Raw genomic sequence first — 12,218 nt, 5'->3', positions numbered from 1 at the left:
CCCTGCAGCACTCAGCTCTGAGCCCAGGCTCTGCACTCTGCTGCCTGAGCTGGATTGCAGCCCGGCTGGTCAGGAGTTGGCTGCCGCTGGGTTAATGGTGCCAGAGCTCCTGGCAGGGGCTGCAGGGGCTGCCTCCCCTCCCTGCTGGGGGCTGCAGTGTGGCACCTGGGCTCTGGGGCTCTCCATGTCCTTGTCAGGAGCCTGGGCAGCCCCCTGCAGCTCCGTGCCTGGGCTGCCCGAAGCAGCTCCTGAGCAGGCTGAGGGAGGAGTTTCCCCAGCCCCCAGCCACGGGGCTTGGCCCTCGGGGGTCTCCCTCCCCGTGCAGGCACACAGGGCTGGGGGCAGGCTTTGAGGGCAGGTGAGGCAAGGTTGGCTGCATGTGGTTGCCTTTGCTGTCACCCCTGAGCCCTGCTTGGGCGCTCCTCAAGGCAGGGCCTTCGTGGGTGCTGAGCCCAGACCTGCAGCAGCCTGCGTTTGGGGGCTGAGGGAAGGGGCTGGGCTGGAGGGGACCCCAAAGCTCAGCCAGCCCCAACCCCCTGCCAGGGGCAGGGACACCTCCCACCGGCACAGGCTGCTCAGGGCCTCATCCAGCCTGGCCCTGAGCACCTCCAGGGAGGGAACATCCACATCTGTGGGCCCCCCCCAGCTCTCCTGGAGGGGAAGATGCTGGTGGGCCCTGCCTCTGGGTGGCTCTTGGGGTGGCTGAGGAAGGGGTGGCTGTAGTGCCTGGCCAAGACATCTCCACATCTGCTGCAGAAGCTCAGTGAGCTCTGGGCTGCCCTGCACAAGGGCTCTCTGAGCCTCTGCTGAGAGCCCTGGAGGGGCCTGGGGCCTTTGTGTGGAGTCATGGGGGTAAAATGGGGGTAAAATGGGGGTAACTGAGTCAGACCCTGGAGTCCCCTCCCTTGGGCAGTGCTCAGCCTCAGCCTGCCAGGGGGCAGGTTGGGCCAGGGGAGCCCTGGGGGCACTTCCAGCCTGGCAGGATGGGACTCTGTGATTCTGGGGGTAGAGTGTGGGTGGCTGAGGGCAATGTGGGTGAAATGTGAGTAAAGGAAGGGCAAAATGGGGGCAAGAGAAGGAGCAGATGGCCAGGGGAAGCCTGTCTGGATCAATATTCACCCCCTCCATGGCAAGCAGCTCCAGCCCCTGCTGCAGGCAGTGCTCACTGAGGTCATTTCTCACCTGCTGAGCAGCTGCAGTCTGCCTCCCTGCCCCCCAGAGCTGTTGCCTTGCACTCAGTTGCATCAGGAGGCATTTCTCCCCCCCTTCTGCAGCCCAGGGGCGAGCAGCTTGTGGCCAAGGACCACCTGGAGCTGCAGGGAGCAGCCTCTGGGGGGGTGCAGTGCTCCTGCTCTCGGAGCCAGGCTTGGCCACACGGCGCAGGGGGAGGCTCTGCTGCCCCCTGCCAGGGCAGGGTGACAGAGATGGGGCCCTGAATCCTGCCCCTGCTCTCTCATCTCGTTTGGCCTCCTCTCCACCCTGCCCTCTGCTCATCATTACTTACTGCTTGACCTCTGCTGCCTCTGAAGTGCTCCCAGCCAAGAGCAGCTCCAGCAAGGGCTGGGTAAGAGGCTGAGTGATGTGGACAGGGAGCAGAGCAGCTGCCACCGATCTGAGCTGCCTGGCAGCCCCTGCCCCGGAGCAAAGGCTCCTGCAGAGGGAGGAAGGGAAGGGCCCCGAGGGCTCAGGACAGCCCAGGCAGAGCTCATCTGCTCAGCCTCTCTTATCAGGTTCCTCTGCTCTCCCTTATCTCTGCCCTCCCCTCTCCGGTGGGGCAGGAGGTGCCTGCTCCCAGGGGCTGCGATGGGCAGCTGCAGCCTGGAGCACAGCAAGCAGAGACCCCAGAGCATCCCCCTGCCCTCGGGCTCTCCCCAGCTCCGGGGGGGGGGAAGCTGTGTGGGGAGGAGCTGGACGGGAGGCAACGATGAGCACCGGCAGCCCCGGAGGCCGAGGGCAGCCTGGGGCCATTGCCAGAGCTGGGGAGAGGGGACCCTGCCCCAGGCAGCAGCTGAGATTGCCCCCTGCCCCCCCTCTGCCCCTCTCACTGCTCCAACAGGCTCCCTCCCCTGCCCCCATCCTCTCTTGGTTTATGTCCAAGTCCTGCCTTGGAGCACTTAGTCATCACTTAGCTGAACAGCAGATACAAATGGAGCTGCTCTGATCCTGCTGCAGCGATCAATGCCTCCTGCCCTTTAATCTCTGCCGTGGCTCTCAGCGCTCCCCAGTTCACTGCCTGCCTTTCAAAGGGCCCTAACCCTCCCCCACTGCCCACCCCCCCCCCCCACCCTGCTCCCAGGGGCTGTGGGGGCTGCTGGCCGCCTCCAGCTATGCCCCAGGGGCACCGAGTGCCAGGCTGAGCCCCTGCTGTGCCCTGCTCTGCCCCAGCGCTGCCCAGCCTCAGCCTGCCCTGGAAGTGAGCTGAGGGTCCCAGAGGAGGTCTCGCAGGGCACTGATCTCTCACCTCGGGCTGGAGCACGGAGGCCTCGCTTGGCTTCATGGAAAGGCATTTCTGCAGTGGTTGGGGGCTGCAGACATCAGTCCTGCTCCCCCCACCCCCAGGTGAGTCCTTGCCCCCCTCCCCTGCAGCAGCCCAGCAGGCAGGGGGCAGCGGGGCAGGCTCCACAGAGGGAGAGGCAATGGCCTGAAACGGTGCTGGGGAGGCTGAGCTGGGAGAGGAGGAAAAGTGTCTCTGGTGCCAGAGTGGTCAGGGCCTGGCACAGGCTGCCCAGGGAGGTGGTGCAGCCCCCAGCCCTGGAGGGGTTCCAGAACCCTGTGCCCATGGCAGCTGGGGCCAGGGGCTGGAGGCCATGGGGGGGGGGGGGGGGGGGGGGGGGGGTTGGGCTGCTGCTTGGAGTCAAAGATCTCTGAGGGCTCTTCCAACCCAAACACCTCTATGGTTCTGTGACTTCAGTGTCTTGTCATGGGTCAAGACTGGGGCTGTGCAGCCTGGAGAAAGCTCCAGGGAGACCTCAGAGCTGCATTTCAGTCTCAGCAGGGCAGCTGCAGGCAGGCTGGGCAGGGACTGCTCAGAAGGGGCTGTGGGGACAGGACCAGGGGCAGTGGTTTGGAAGTGGAGCAGGGCAGGGTCAGGTTGGACACCAGGAGGAAGCTCTGCACAGGGAGGCTGGGGAGAGCCTGGCACAGGCTGCCCAGGGAGGGGGCTGAGGCTCCATCCCTGCAGCCATCCAAGCTCAGCCTGGAGGGGTCCCTGGGCAGCCTGCTCCAGCTGGAGCTGTCCCTGGGGCTGCAGGGGGTGGACAGGATGCCCTGGGAGGGTCCCTGCCAGCCTGATGCCCTCTGTGAAGCTGTGGAAGTCAAACCTGGCCAGAACCGGAGTCAGAGTGTCCCAACCCTGCCCACCCCTGCAGGATGAGAGCAGCCTGGCTGCCGCGGGCCACGGAGCTTTACTTAGGGCTCTCTCTCTGCTCCTCCTAAATGGGAGGGGGAAGCCCAAGCCCTGGGGGCCAGGCAGGCTCCCTGAGTCACACAGCCTCTGCGCTCCAGGTGTTAATGAGTTCATTAATCACTTAATGGCAGGGAGGGTCCCTGGGGACCAGCAGAGCAATTTGCTGCTCCCGGGGGGGAGATTCTCTCTCTGCCGCTGAGCTGAAGTTTCAGCTCCGCTAATCTGTGCCGGGAGAGCCACTGAGCTCCTCCTGCCTGCAGGTCCTCGGAGCGCGGCTGAGCCTCCCCGCGGCGCCCAGGGCTGCGCCTCGGCTCAGGAAGGGCTTGCAGGGAATAACCTGACCCTGAAGCCTGCAGAGGCTGAACAGGGCAAAGGATTCAGCTCCTCCTGCCCGGCACAGCTCTGCTGAGAGGAGAGGCTGAGAGCCCTGGGGGTGCTGAGTGTGGAGAGGAGAAGGCTGAGAGGGATCTGATCAATGCCTATCAATAGCTGAGGGCTGGGGCTCAGGAGGCAGGGGCCAGGCTCTGGCTGGTGGTGCCCAGGGACAGGACAAGGACCAACAGGGACAAGCTGGAGCCCAGGAGGTGCCACCTCAGCATGAGGAGAAACTTCCTTGGGGTGAGGCTGCTGGAGCCTGGAGCAGGCTGCCCAGAGAGGTTGTGGAGTCTGCTCTGGAGCCTTTCCAGCCCCCTGGATGTGTTCTGGGTGCCCTGCCCTGGGTGCCCTGCCCTGGGTGCCCTGCCCTGGCAGGGGTTGGGCTGGATGCTCTTTGCAGGGGGCAGAAGCTGTGGCAGAGAGGCTGTGTGGAGGCTGTGCCAGGCTGTGCCAGGCTGTGCCTGGCAGTCTGTGCTGCCTGCAGCCCGCCAGGGGCTGTGTTTTGACTGGAGCTGTCAGGGCAGATGTGGGTTTGAGGTTTGCATTTCTGTGCCACAGGAAATGTTGATCACTTCAGTCTCTCACCTCCCTGCAGGCTGCTGCCAGAGCTGCCTCCCAAATGCCTCTCCTGGCTTCTTTCTGAGCACACAGCACTGAGGGGCAGGAGGGGGTGAGCAGAGCCCTTCCCTCTGCTGACCCTCTCCCACCAGCCTGGCAGCACACTGCAGCTGCACCTCCCTGGGGCTGAGGGCTTGGGCTTTCCCCTCCTTGCTCTTCTGCTCTTCCTTTCACCTCTGCTCTGATTTCTCTTCCCTCTCTGCCTGTTCCTTCCCCAGACCGAGAGCCAAGGGAGGCCAAGTGCATGAGACAGGGGCAGGGCAGGGCAGGAGGAGCCCCCAGACCACAGCTGTATGCAGCTGTTTGCTCCCCAGCCCTGGTGCCCTCCTGGGGCTCATTCCCTGTAGTCATGGACCTTGCTCAGCAGCTACCACAGGGATGCAGGAGTGAGAGGTGGGAGAGAAGCTGCTCCTGTTTGGTGTCTCTGAGGTCTGTTCCCAGCAGTGCAGTTTGAGGACAGGGTCCTGCAGCTGGCTCAGGGCAGTGCCAAGCACAGAGCCAGGCTGGGGCAGGAGGGGCTGAGAGCAGCCTGGGGGAGAAGGCCTTGGGGGGGTCAGGTGGGGACAAAGTGCCCAGGAGCCAGCACTGGGCCCTGGCAGCCCAGAGCCAGCTGAGTGCTGAGCTGCAGCCAGAGCAGGGAGAGAGCAGCTCAGGGAGGGGATTCTGCCCCTCTGCTCTGCCCCCACCTGCAGCACTGCCTCCAGCTCTGGGGCCCCCAGCACAGGAAGGACCTGGAGCTGCTGGAGAGGCTCCAGAGGAGGCCATGAGGATGAGCAGAGGCTGCAGAACCTCCCCTGTGGGGCCAGGCTGGGAGAGCTGGGGCTGTGCAGCCTGCAGAAGGCTCCAGGGAGAGCTCAGAGCAGCTTCCAGCAGCTGAAGGGCTCCAAGCAGGCTGCAGAGGGACTGCTCCCACAGGGCTGCAGGGCCAGGCCCAGGGGCAGTGGTTTGAGATGAGAGCAGAGCAGATTGAGATTGGATGTGAGGAACAAGCTCTGCCCCAGGAGGCTGCTGGAACCCTGCAGCAGGCTGCCAGGGAGGTGCCAGGTGAGGCCCCAGCCCTGGAGCTGCTCAAGGTGAGGCTGCACAGGGCTCTGGGCAGCCTGCTGCAGTGCAGGATGTCCCTGCTGGGGGCAGGGCTTGGGCTGGGGGAGCTCTGGAGGTCCCTTCCAGCCCAGCCCCTGCTGTGCCTCCATGCATCAGTGCTGCCATTGGATGCTTTCAGGTGTGCTCCCATCTGAATTCCAGCAGGCAAACCTCTTTCCCTTCCACACTGGAGAAGAAAAAGCCAATTTCCATGGGATTGTCTTTGCTGCATGCTGATTAAAGGAGCTCAGCAGGATTCAGTTTTGCATGGGGAGCAAGGTTTGCAATGTGGCTGAGTGAGTTAAACTCTTCCTGGTATCTTGGAGCTCTATCAGCAGCTTCAATCAGAGGGATGATAAATCCCAGCCTGCAAAGCAGGTGATAAAGTGATGCTCCTTGGAATGGCAGAGGAATTTCTTTGTGTCCTACCAGACCTGGGGCACAGCAGCAGGAGCAATGCACACAACCAGTGCACAGCCCCCTCCTGCTCACCCCCAGCTGCTGCTGGCTGGTCTCTTGCTTTTCCCCCAGGAGGGTGGTGAGAGCCTGGCACAGGCTGCCCAGGGAGCTGCTGGCAGCCTCCTGCCTGGAGGTGTTTGCAGCCAGGCTGGAGGTGGCTGTGAGCAACCTGCTGTGGGGTGAGGTGTCCCTGCCCATGGCAGGGGGCTGGGGCTGGCTGAGCCTTGGGGTCCCTTCCAGCCCTGACAGTTCTGACTCTATTCTGTGCTTGTACTCCAGAGCCTGAGAGTTAGAAGTCCTTAGGGCTCTCCTGCCAGCCCTGAGTGAAGCAGAAGGAAAAGGGATCTGAGCTGGGGAGGTCAGCTTGGCCCCAGGCTTGGTGCTGGAGGGGCAAGGTTGGACCACTCTGAGAGATCATAGAATCAAGCAGGCTGGAAAAGACCTCAGAGCTCATCAAGTCCAAGCTGTCACCCAGCTCCTCCTGACTGCTAAACCATGGCACCAAGTGGTGCCACAGGCCAGGCTCACAGAGGTGCTGGATTCCAGCTGCAGGCTTTGGATTCTTCTGGCTGGGCCATGGAGCCAGGACCCTTGCTGGCTGAGGGCCTTTCCTGTCTCTCTTGGTGTTCAGCTCTGGGGCCCTCACTCCAAGAAGGTTATTGAGGGCTGGAGCAGGGCCAGAGAAGGGTCTGGAGAGCAGGGCTGGGGAGGAGCAGCTGAGGGCCCTGGGGATGTTCAGCCTGGAGCAGAGGAGGCTGAGGGAGACCTTCTTGCTCTCTGCAGCTCCCTGGGGGGAGGCTGCAGCCAGGGGGGGCTTGGTCTCTGCTCCCCAGTCTCAGGGGATGGAAGGAGAGGCAATGGCCTGGAACTGTGCCAGGGGAGGCTGAGGTTGGAGAGGAGGAGAAATGTCCTTGGTGCCAGAGTGGTCAGGGCCTGGCAGAGGCTGCCCAGGGAGGAGTCCAAGGTGTTCAAGAGGGGACTGGATGTGGCACTTGGAGCCATGGGCTGGTCACGAGCTCTGTGGTGCTGCCAGGTTGGACTCGATGATCTCTGAGGTCTCTTCCAGCCTGGGTGACGCTGTGAGCCTGTCCCCATGCCTGGAGGGCTTCACGGCGCAGGAGGCTGTGGTGCTGAGGGAGGTGCTGTGGGGGCAGGGGCTGAGCAGCGGGCGGGGGGGTTGGACTTGATGATCTTTGAGGTCCCTTCCAGCCTCAACAGCTCTGTGATTTATGGCTCCAGGAGAGGCATTAGCCGCGGGGCTGAGCGCCCGGGAGCGGCCCCTGCTCGGCTTCCCGCGGAGCCGCCCGGCGGGGGATGCTCAGCACGCCCCCAGCCCTGCGAGCGCGGAGCGGAGCCCCCAGCCCTGCGAGCGCGGAGCGGAGCCCCCAGCCCTGCGAGCGCGGAGCGGAGCCCCCAGCCCCGCGAGCGCGGAGCGGAGCCCCCAGCCCCGCGAGCGCGGAGCGGAGCCCCCAGCCCCGCGAGCGCGGAGCGGAGCCCCCAGCGCTGCGAGCGCGGAGCGGAGCCCCCAGCCCTGCGAGCGCGGAGCGGAGCCCCCAGCGCTGCGAGCGCGGAGCGGAGCCCCCAGCCCCGCGAGCGCGGAGCGGAGCCCCCAGCCCTGCGAGCGCGGAGCGGAGCCCCCAGCCCTGCGAGCGCGGAGCGGAGCCCCCAGCCCCGCGAGCGCGGAGCGGAGCCCCCAGCCCCGCGAGCGCGGAGCGGAGCCCCCAGCCCCGCGAGCGCGGAGCGGAGCCCCCAGCCCCGCGAGCGCGGAGCGGAGCCCCCAGCCCCGCGAGCGCGGAGCGGAGCCCCCAGCCCCGCGAGCGCGGAGCGGAGCCCCCAGCCCCGCGAGCGCGGAGCGGAGCCCCCAGCCCTGCGAGGGCGGAGCGGAGCCCCCAGCCCTGCGAGCGCGGAGCGGAGCCCCCAGCCCTGCGAGCGCGGAGCGGAGCCCCCAGCCCCGCGAGGGCGGAGCGGAGCCCCCAGCCCCGCGAGCGCGGAGCGGAGCCCCCAGCCCCGCGAGGGCGGAGCGGAGCCCCCAGCCCCGCGAGCGCGGAGCGGAGCCCCCAGCCCTGCGAGCGCGGAGCGGAGCCCCCAGCCCTGCGAGCGCGGAGCGGAGCCCCCAGCGCCACGGCGGCCGGCGGCAAGCAGCGATCAGCGCTCCCGGCCGGGGCTGGGCACCAGACGGGCGAAGCACTGAGCAGCTCTGCCCCCTCCTCCCCAGGCAGCCTCTGCCTGTCGCATTCCTCCCCCCGGCTGCAGCCCTCAGCGCTCGCATTAGGCCAGAAACGATTTTCCAGTCGAGTGGCTTCTAATGTGCTCTCCAGGCCTGCCCCTCGCATCCTGGGAGGGATGGAGAGCTGGAGAGGAGAGCAGCAGGAGAGATTCAGGCTGGGAGAGGGGACCCAGGGCTCGGGGGGGTTGGAGGTTGGATCTCCTTCTCCATCGGTGCCCTCTGGATGCCCCCAGCACAGGGCAGGGCTCAGCTCTGGGGGGGCAGAGCTGCAGGGCTCAGCTCTGGGGGGGCAGAGCTGCAGGGCTCAGCTCTGGGGGGGCACAGCTGCAGGGCTCAGCTCTGGGGGGGGCACAGCTGCAGGGCTCAGCTCGGGGGGGGCACAGCTGCAGGGCTCAGCTCTGGGGGGGGGCACAGCTGCAGGGCTCAGCTCTGGGGGGGCAGAGCTGCAGGGCTCAGCTCTGGGGGAGCACAGCTGCAGGGCTCCTTGAGGGGCACAGCTGCAGGGCTCAGCTCTGGGGGGGCAGAGCTGCAGGGCTCAGCTCGGGGGGGGGCACAGCTGCAGGGCTCAGCTCTGGGGGGGCAGAGCTGCAGGGCTCAGCTCGGGGGGGGCACAGCTGCAGGGCTCAGCTCTGGGGGGGCAGAGCTGCAGGGCTCAGCTCGGGGGGGGCACAGCTGCAGGGCTCAGCTCTGGGGGGGCAGAGCTGCAGGGCTCAGCTCTGGGGGGGCAGAGCTGCAGGGCTCAGCTCTGGGGGGGCACAGCTGCAGGGCTCAGCTCTGGGGGGGCAGAGCTGCAGGGCTCAGCTCGGGGGGGGCACAGCTGCAGGGCTCAGCTCTGGGGGGGCACAGCTGCAGGGCTCAGCTCTGGGGGGGCAGAGCTGCAGGGCTCAGCTCGGGGGGGGGCACAGCTGCAGGGCTCAGCTCTGGGGGGGCACAGCTGCAGGGCTCCTTGAGGGGCACAGCTGCAGGGCTCAGCTCGGGGGGGCAGAGCTGCAGGGCTCAGCTCTGGGGGGGCAGAGCTGCAGGGCTCAGCTCTGGGGGGGCACAGCTGCAGGGCTCAGCTCTGGGGGGGCAGAGCTGCAGGGCTCAGCTCGGGGGGGGCACAGCTGCAGGGCTCAGCTCTGGGGGGGCAGAGCTGCAGGGCTCAGCTCGGGGGGGGCACAGCTGCAGGGCTCAGCTCTGGGGGGGCACAGCTGCAGGGCTCCTTGAGGGGCACAGCTGCAGGGCTCAGCTCTGGGGGGGCAGAGCTGCAGGGCTCAGCTCTGGGGGGGCACAGCTGCAGGGCTCAGCTCGGGGGGGGGCAGAGCTGCAGGGCTCAGCTCTGGGGGAGCAGAGCTGCAGGGCTCCTTGAGGGGCACAGCTGCAGGGCTCAGCTCTGGGGGGGCAGAGCTGCAGGGCTCAGCTCTGGGGGGGCACAGCTGCAGGGCTCAGCTCTGGGGGGGCACAGCTGCAGGGCTCAGCTCGGGGGGGGCACAGCTGCAGGGCTCAGCTCATGGGGGGCACAGCTGCAGGGCTCAGCTCTGGGGGGGCACAGCTGCAGGGCTCAGCTCGGGGGGGGCACAGCTGCAGGGCTCAGCTCTGGGGGGGGCACAGCTGCAGGGCTCAGCTCGGGGGGGGCACAGCTGCAGGGCTCAGCTCTGGGGGAGCACAGCTGCAGGGCTCAGCTCTGGGGGGGGCACAGCTGCAGGGCTCCTGGGGGAAGCTCTCTTCCTGGTGGTCTCTTCAAGACCACCTCTTGCAGAGAGCATCTTAGGAGGGTCAGCATGCTTCTGGAGCCCCTTGTCCACCTCTGCTGTGAAGGAATCAACACAAGAGAGCCCTGGAGCTGCTGGAGAGCTCCCAAACAGAGAGGGACCTGGGGGTGCTGATTGACAGCTGCCTCAACATGAGCCAGCAGTGTGCCCAGGGGGCCCAGAAGGCCAATGGCATCCTGGCCTGCATCAGGAGCAGTGTGGCCAGCAGGAGCAGGGAGGTCATTGTGCCCTGTGCTCAGCACTGGTTAGGCCACACCTTGAGTCCTGTGTCCAGCTCTGGGCTCCTCAGCTCAAGAAGGACATTGAGCTGCTGGAAGGTGTCCAGAGAGGGGCAAGGAGGCTGGGGAGGGGTCTGGGGCACAGCCCTGTGAGGAGAGGCTGAGGGAGCTGGGGTTGCTTAGCCTGCAGAAGAGGAGGCTCAGGGGAGACCTTCTTGCTCTCTACAACTCCCTGCAGGGAGGTTGGAGCCAGGTGGGGGTTGGGCTCTTCCCCCAGGCACCCAGCACCAGAACAAGAGGACATAGTCTCAAGCTGTGCCAGGGGAGGTTTAGGCTGGAGGGGAGGAGAAAGTTCTTCCCAGAGAGAGTTGTTGGCCATTGGGATGTGCTGCCCAGGGAGGTGGTGGAGTCCCCATCCCTGGAGGTGTTCCAGAGGGGATTGGATGTGGCACTTGGTGCCAGGGTCTAGTCATGAGGTCTGTGGTGCCAGGTTGGACTCAATGATCTTTGAGGTCTCTTCCAGCCTTGGTGATGCTGTGAGACTGTGGAGAGGAGGCCATGAGGCTGCTCAGAGGCTGGAGAGAACCTCCCCTGTGGGGCCAGGCTGGGAGAGCTGGGGCTGTGCAGCCTGGAGAGGAGAAGGCTCCAGGCAGACCTCAGAGCAGCTTCCAGCAGCTGAAGGGCTCCAGGAGAGCTGGGGAGGGACTCTGGACAAGGGCTGGGAGTGCCAGGATGAGGAACAATGGCTTTGAAACTGGAGCAGGTGGTCAGGGCCTTGGGTGTGGGGTGACTGGCCTGGGGGGTTTGGGGTGTGGGGTGAGTGGGGTTTGGGTGTGGGGTGACTGGCCTGGGGATTTGGGGTGTGGGGTGAGTGGGGTTTGGGTGTGGGGTGACTGGCCTGGGGGTTTGGGGTGCAGGGTGTGGGTGTGGGGTGACTGGCCTGGGGATTTGGGGTGCAGGGTGAGTGGGGTTTGGGTGTGGGGTGACTGGCCTGGGGGTTTGGGGTGCAGGGTGAGTGGGGTTTGGGTGTGGGGTGACTGGCCTGGGGGTTTGGGGTGCAGGGTGTGGGTGTGGGGTGACTGGCCTGGGGGTTTGGGGTGCAGGGTGTGGGGTGAGTGTGGGGTGACTGGCCTGGGGGTTTGGGGTGCAGGGTGAGTGGGGTTTGGGTGTGGGGTGACTGGCCTGGGGGTTTGGGGTGCAGGGTGAGTGGGGTTTGGGTGTGGGGTGACTGGCCTGGGGGTTTGGGGTGCAGGTTGGGCAGGGGTGGGGGCAGTGCTCACTGGGGGTGGCAGGAGCTGCAGGGTCCCTGCTGGGGCATCCCTGCTCTGGAGCTGCTGGATGTCCAGGGCAGGACAGGGCAAGAGGAGGTGGTGGGGACCTGGGGGGGGGTCCCTGTCGGGGGTGAAAGGCAGGGAAGCATTTTCCCCTCTGCAGCTTCCCAGAGGCTGAGACAAATCAGGAGCCAAGAAAGGTGCCCTGAGCCCTGGCAGCCCCTGGCTGGCTGAGCCCAGGGCAGCAGCAGGCTCTGCTGGCCCCGCAGCCCCGGCGGGGGGCGCAGAGGGGAGGCTCTGCCGGCTGTGGCTCCCCCCCGGGCCGGGGCTGCAGGGGGCAGACCTTGGCTGCCTGCAGCCTCCTGGGGGGGAGCTCGGGCCCAGCTCACATCCCTCTCCTCAGAGAGCAGTGGCAGTGGCTGCCTGGGAAGCCCTGGAATCCAATTAACTCCAAAGTTGGCCTTTTTGGGGCTTTTTTCCCTTCCTGTTAAAAGAAGAACAACAAAAAAGAGAGGGAGTAAGGCACAGAGAGAGAAACCCTTTGGAGCAGAGGCATAAATCTGCTCCAGAACATTCCAAACGTTAAAACAAACAGGGAGGGACTTCAGCCTCATTTGTCTCCCTCTGGCACCGATGTATCTCCCTGCTCAGCCCTCTTGCTGCTCCTGGAGCAGGCTGGATGCCTCCCGAGGCCATGCCAGGGGGCACTGCCTGTCTGAGGGCATCTCAGGGCTGTGGTCAACCCCTCTGGGCTCCCGAGGAGCCAAACAGCCTCTGCCCTGCAGGAGAGCCCCAGGGGGTGGCTTGGGT

At 66.0% G+C, this 12,218-nt stretch overlaps 1 protein-coding gene across 1 annotated transcript in view; it reads left to right on the top strand.

Moving 5' to 3' along the window:
• Positions 1-7,170: 7,170 nt before the first annotated feature.
• LOC128897657 (skin secretory protein xP2-like) overlaps positions 7,171-12,218 on the top strand; it is a gene marked incomplete at its 3' end in the record, with an annotated part of 31,025 nt that continues 25,977 nt past the window's right edge. Inside the window, exon 1 of the mRNA XM_054166468.1 lies at positions 7,171-8,109. Within this exon, the coding sequence (XP_054022443.1) occupies positions 7,171-8,109 (939 nt within the window). The remainder of the gene's footprint in view (positions 8,110-12,218) is intronic.

The sequence above is a fragment of the Dryobates pubescens genome, chromosome 13, assembly GCF_014839835.1.
Source record: "Dryobates pubescens isolate bDryPub1 chromosome 13, bDryPub1.pri, whole genome shotgun sequence".
In the NCBI taxonomy this organism is placed as follows: Eukaryota; Metazoa; Chordata; class Aves; order Piciformes; family Picidae; genus Dryobates; species Dryobates pubescens.
The sequence above is the reverse complement of the archived record's forward strand: the minus strand, read 5'-3'. Positions and strand labels throughout refer to the sequence as shown.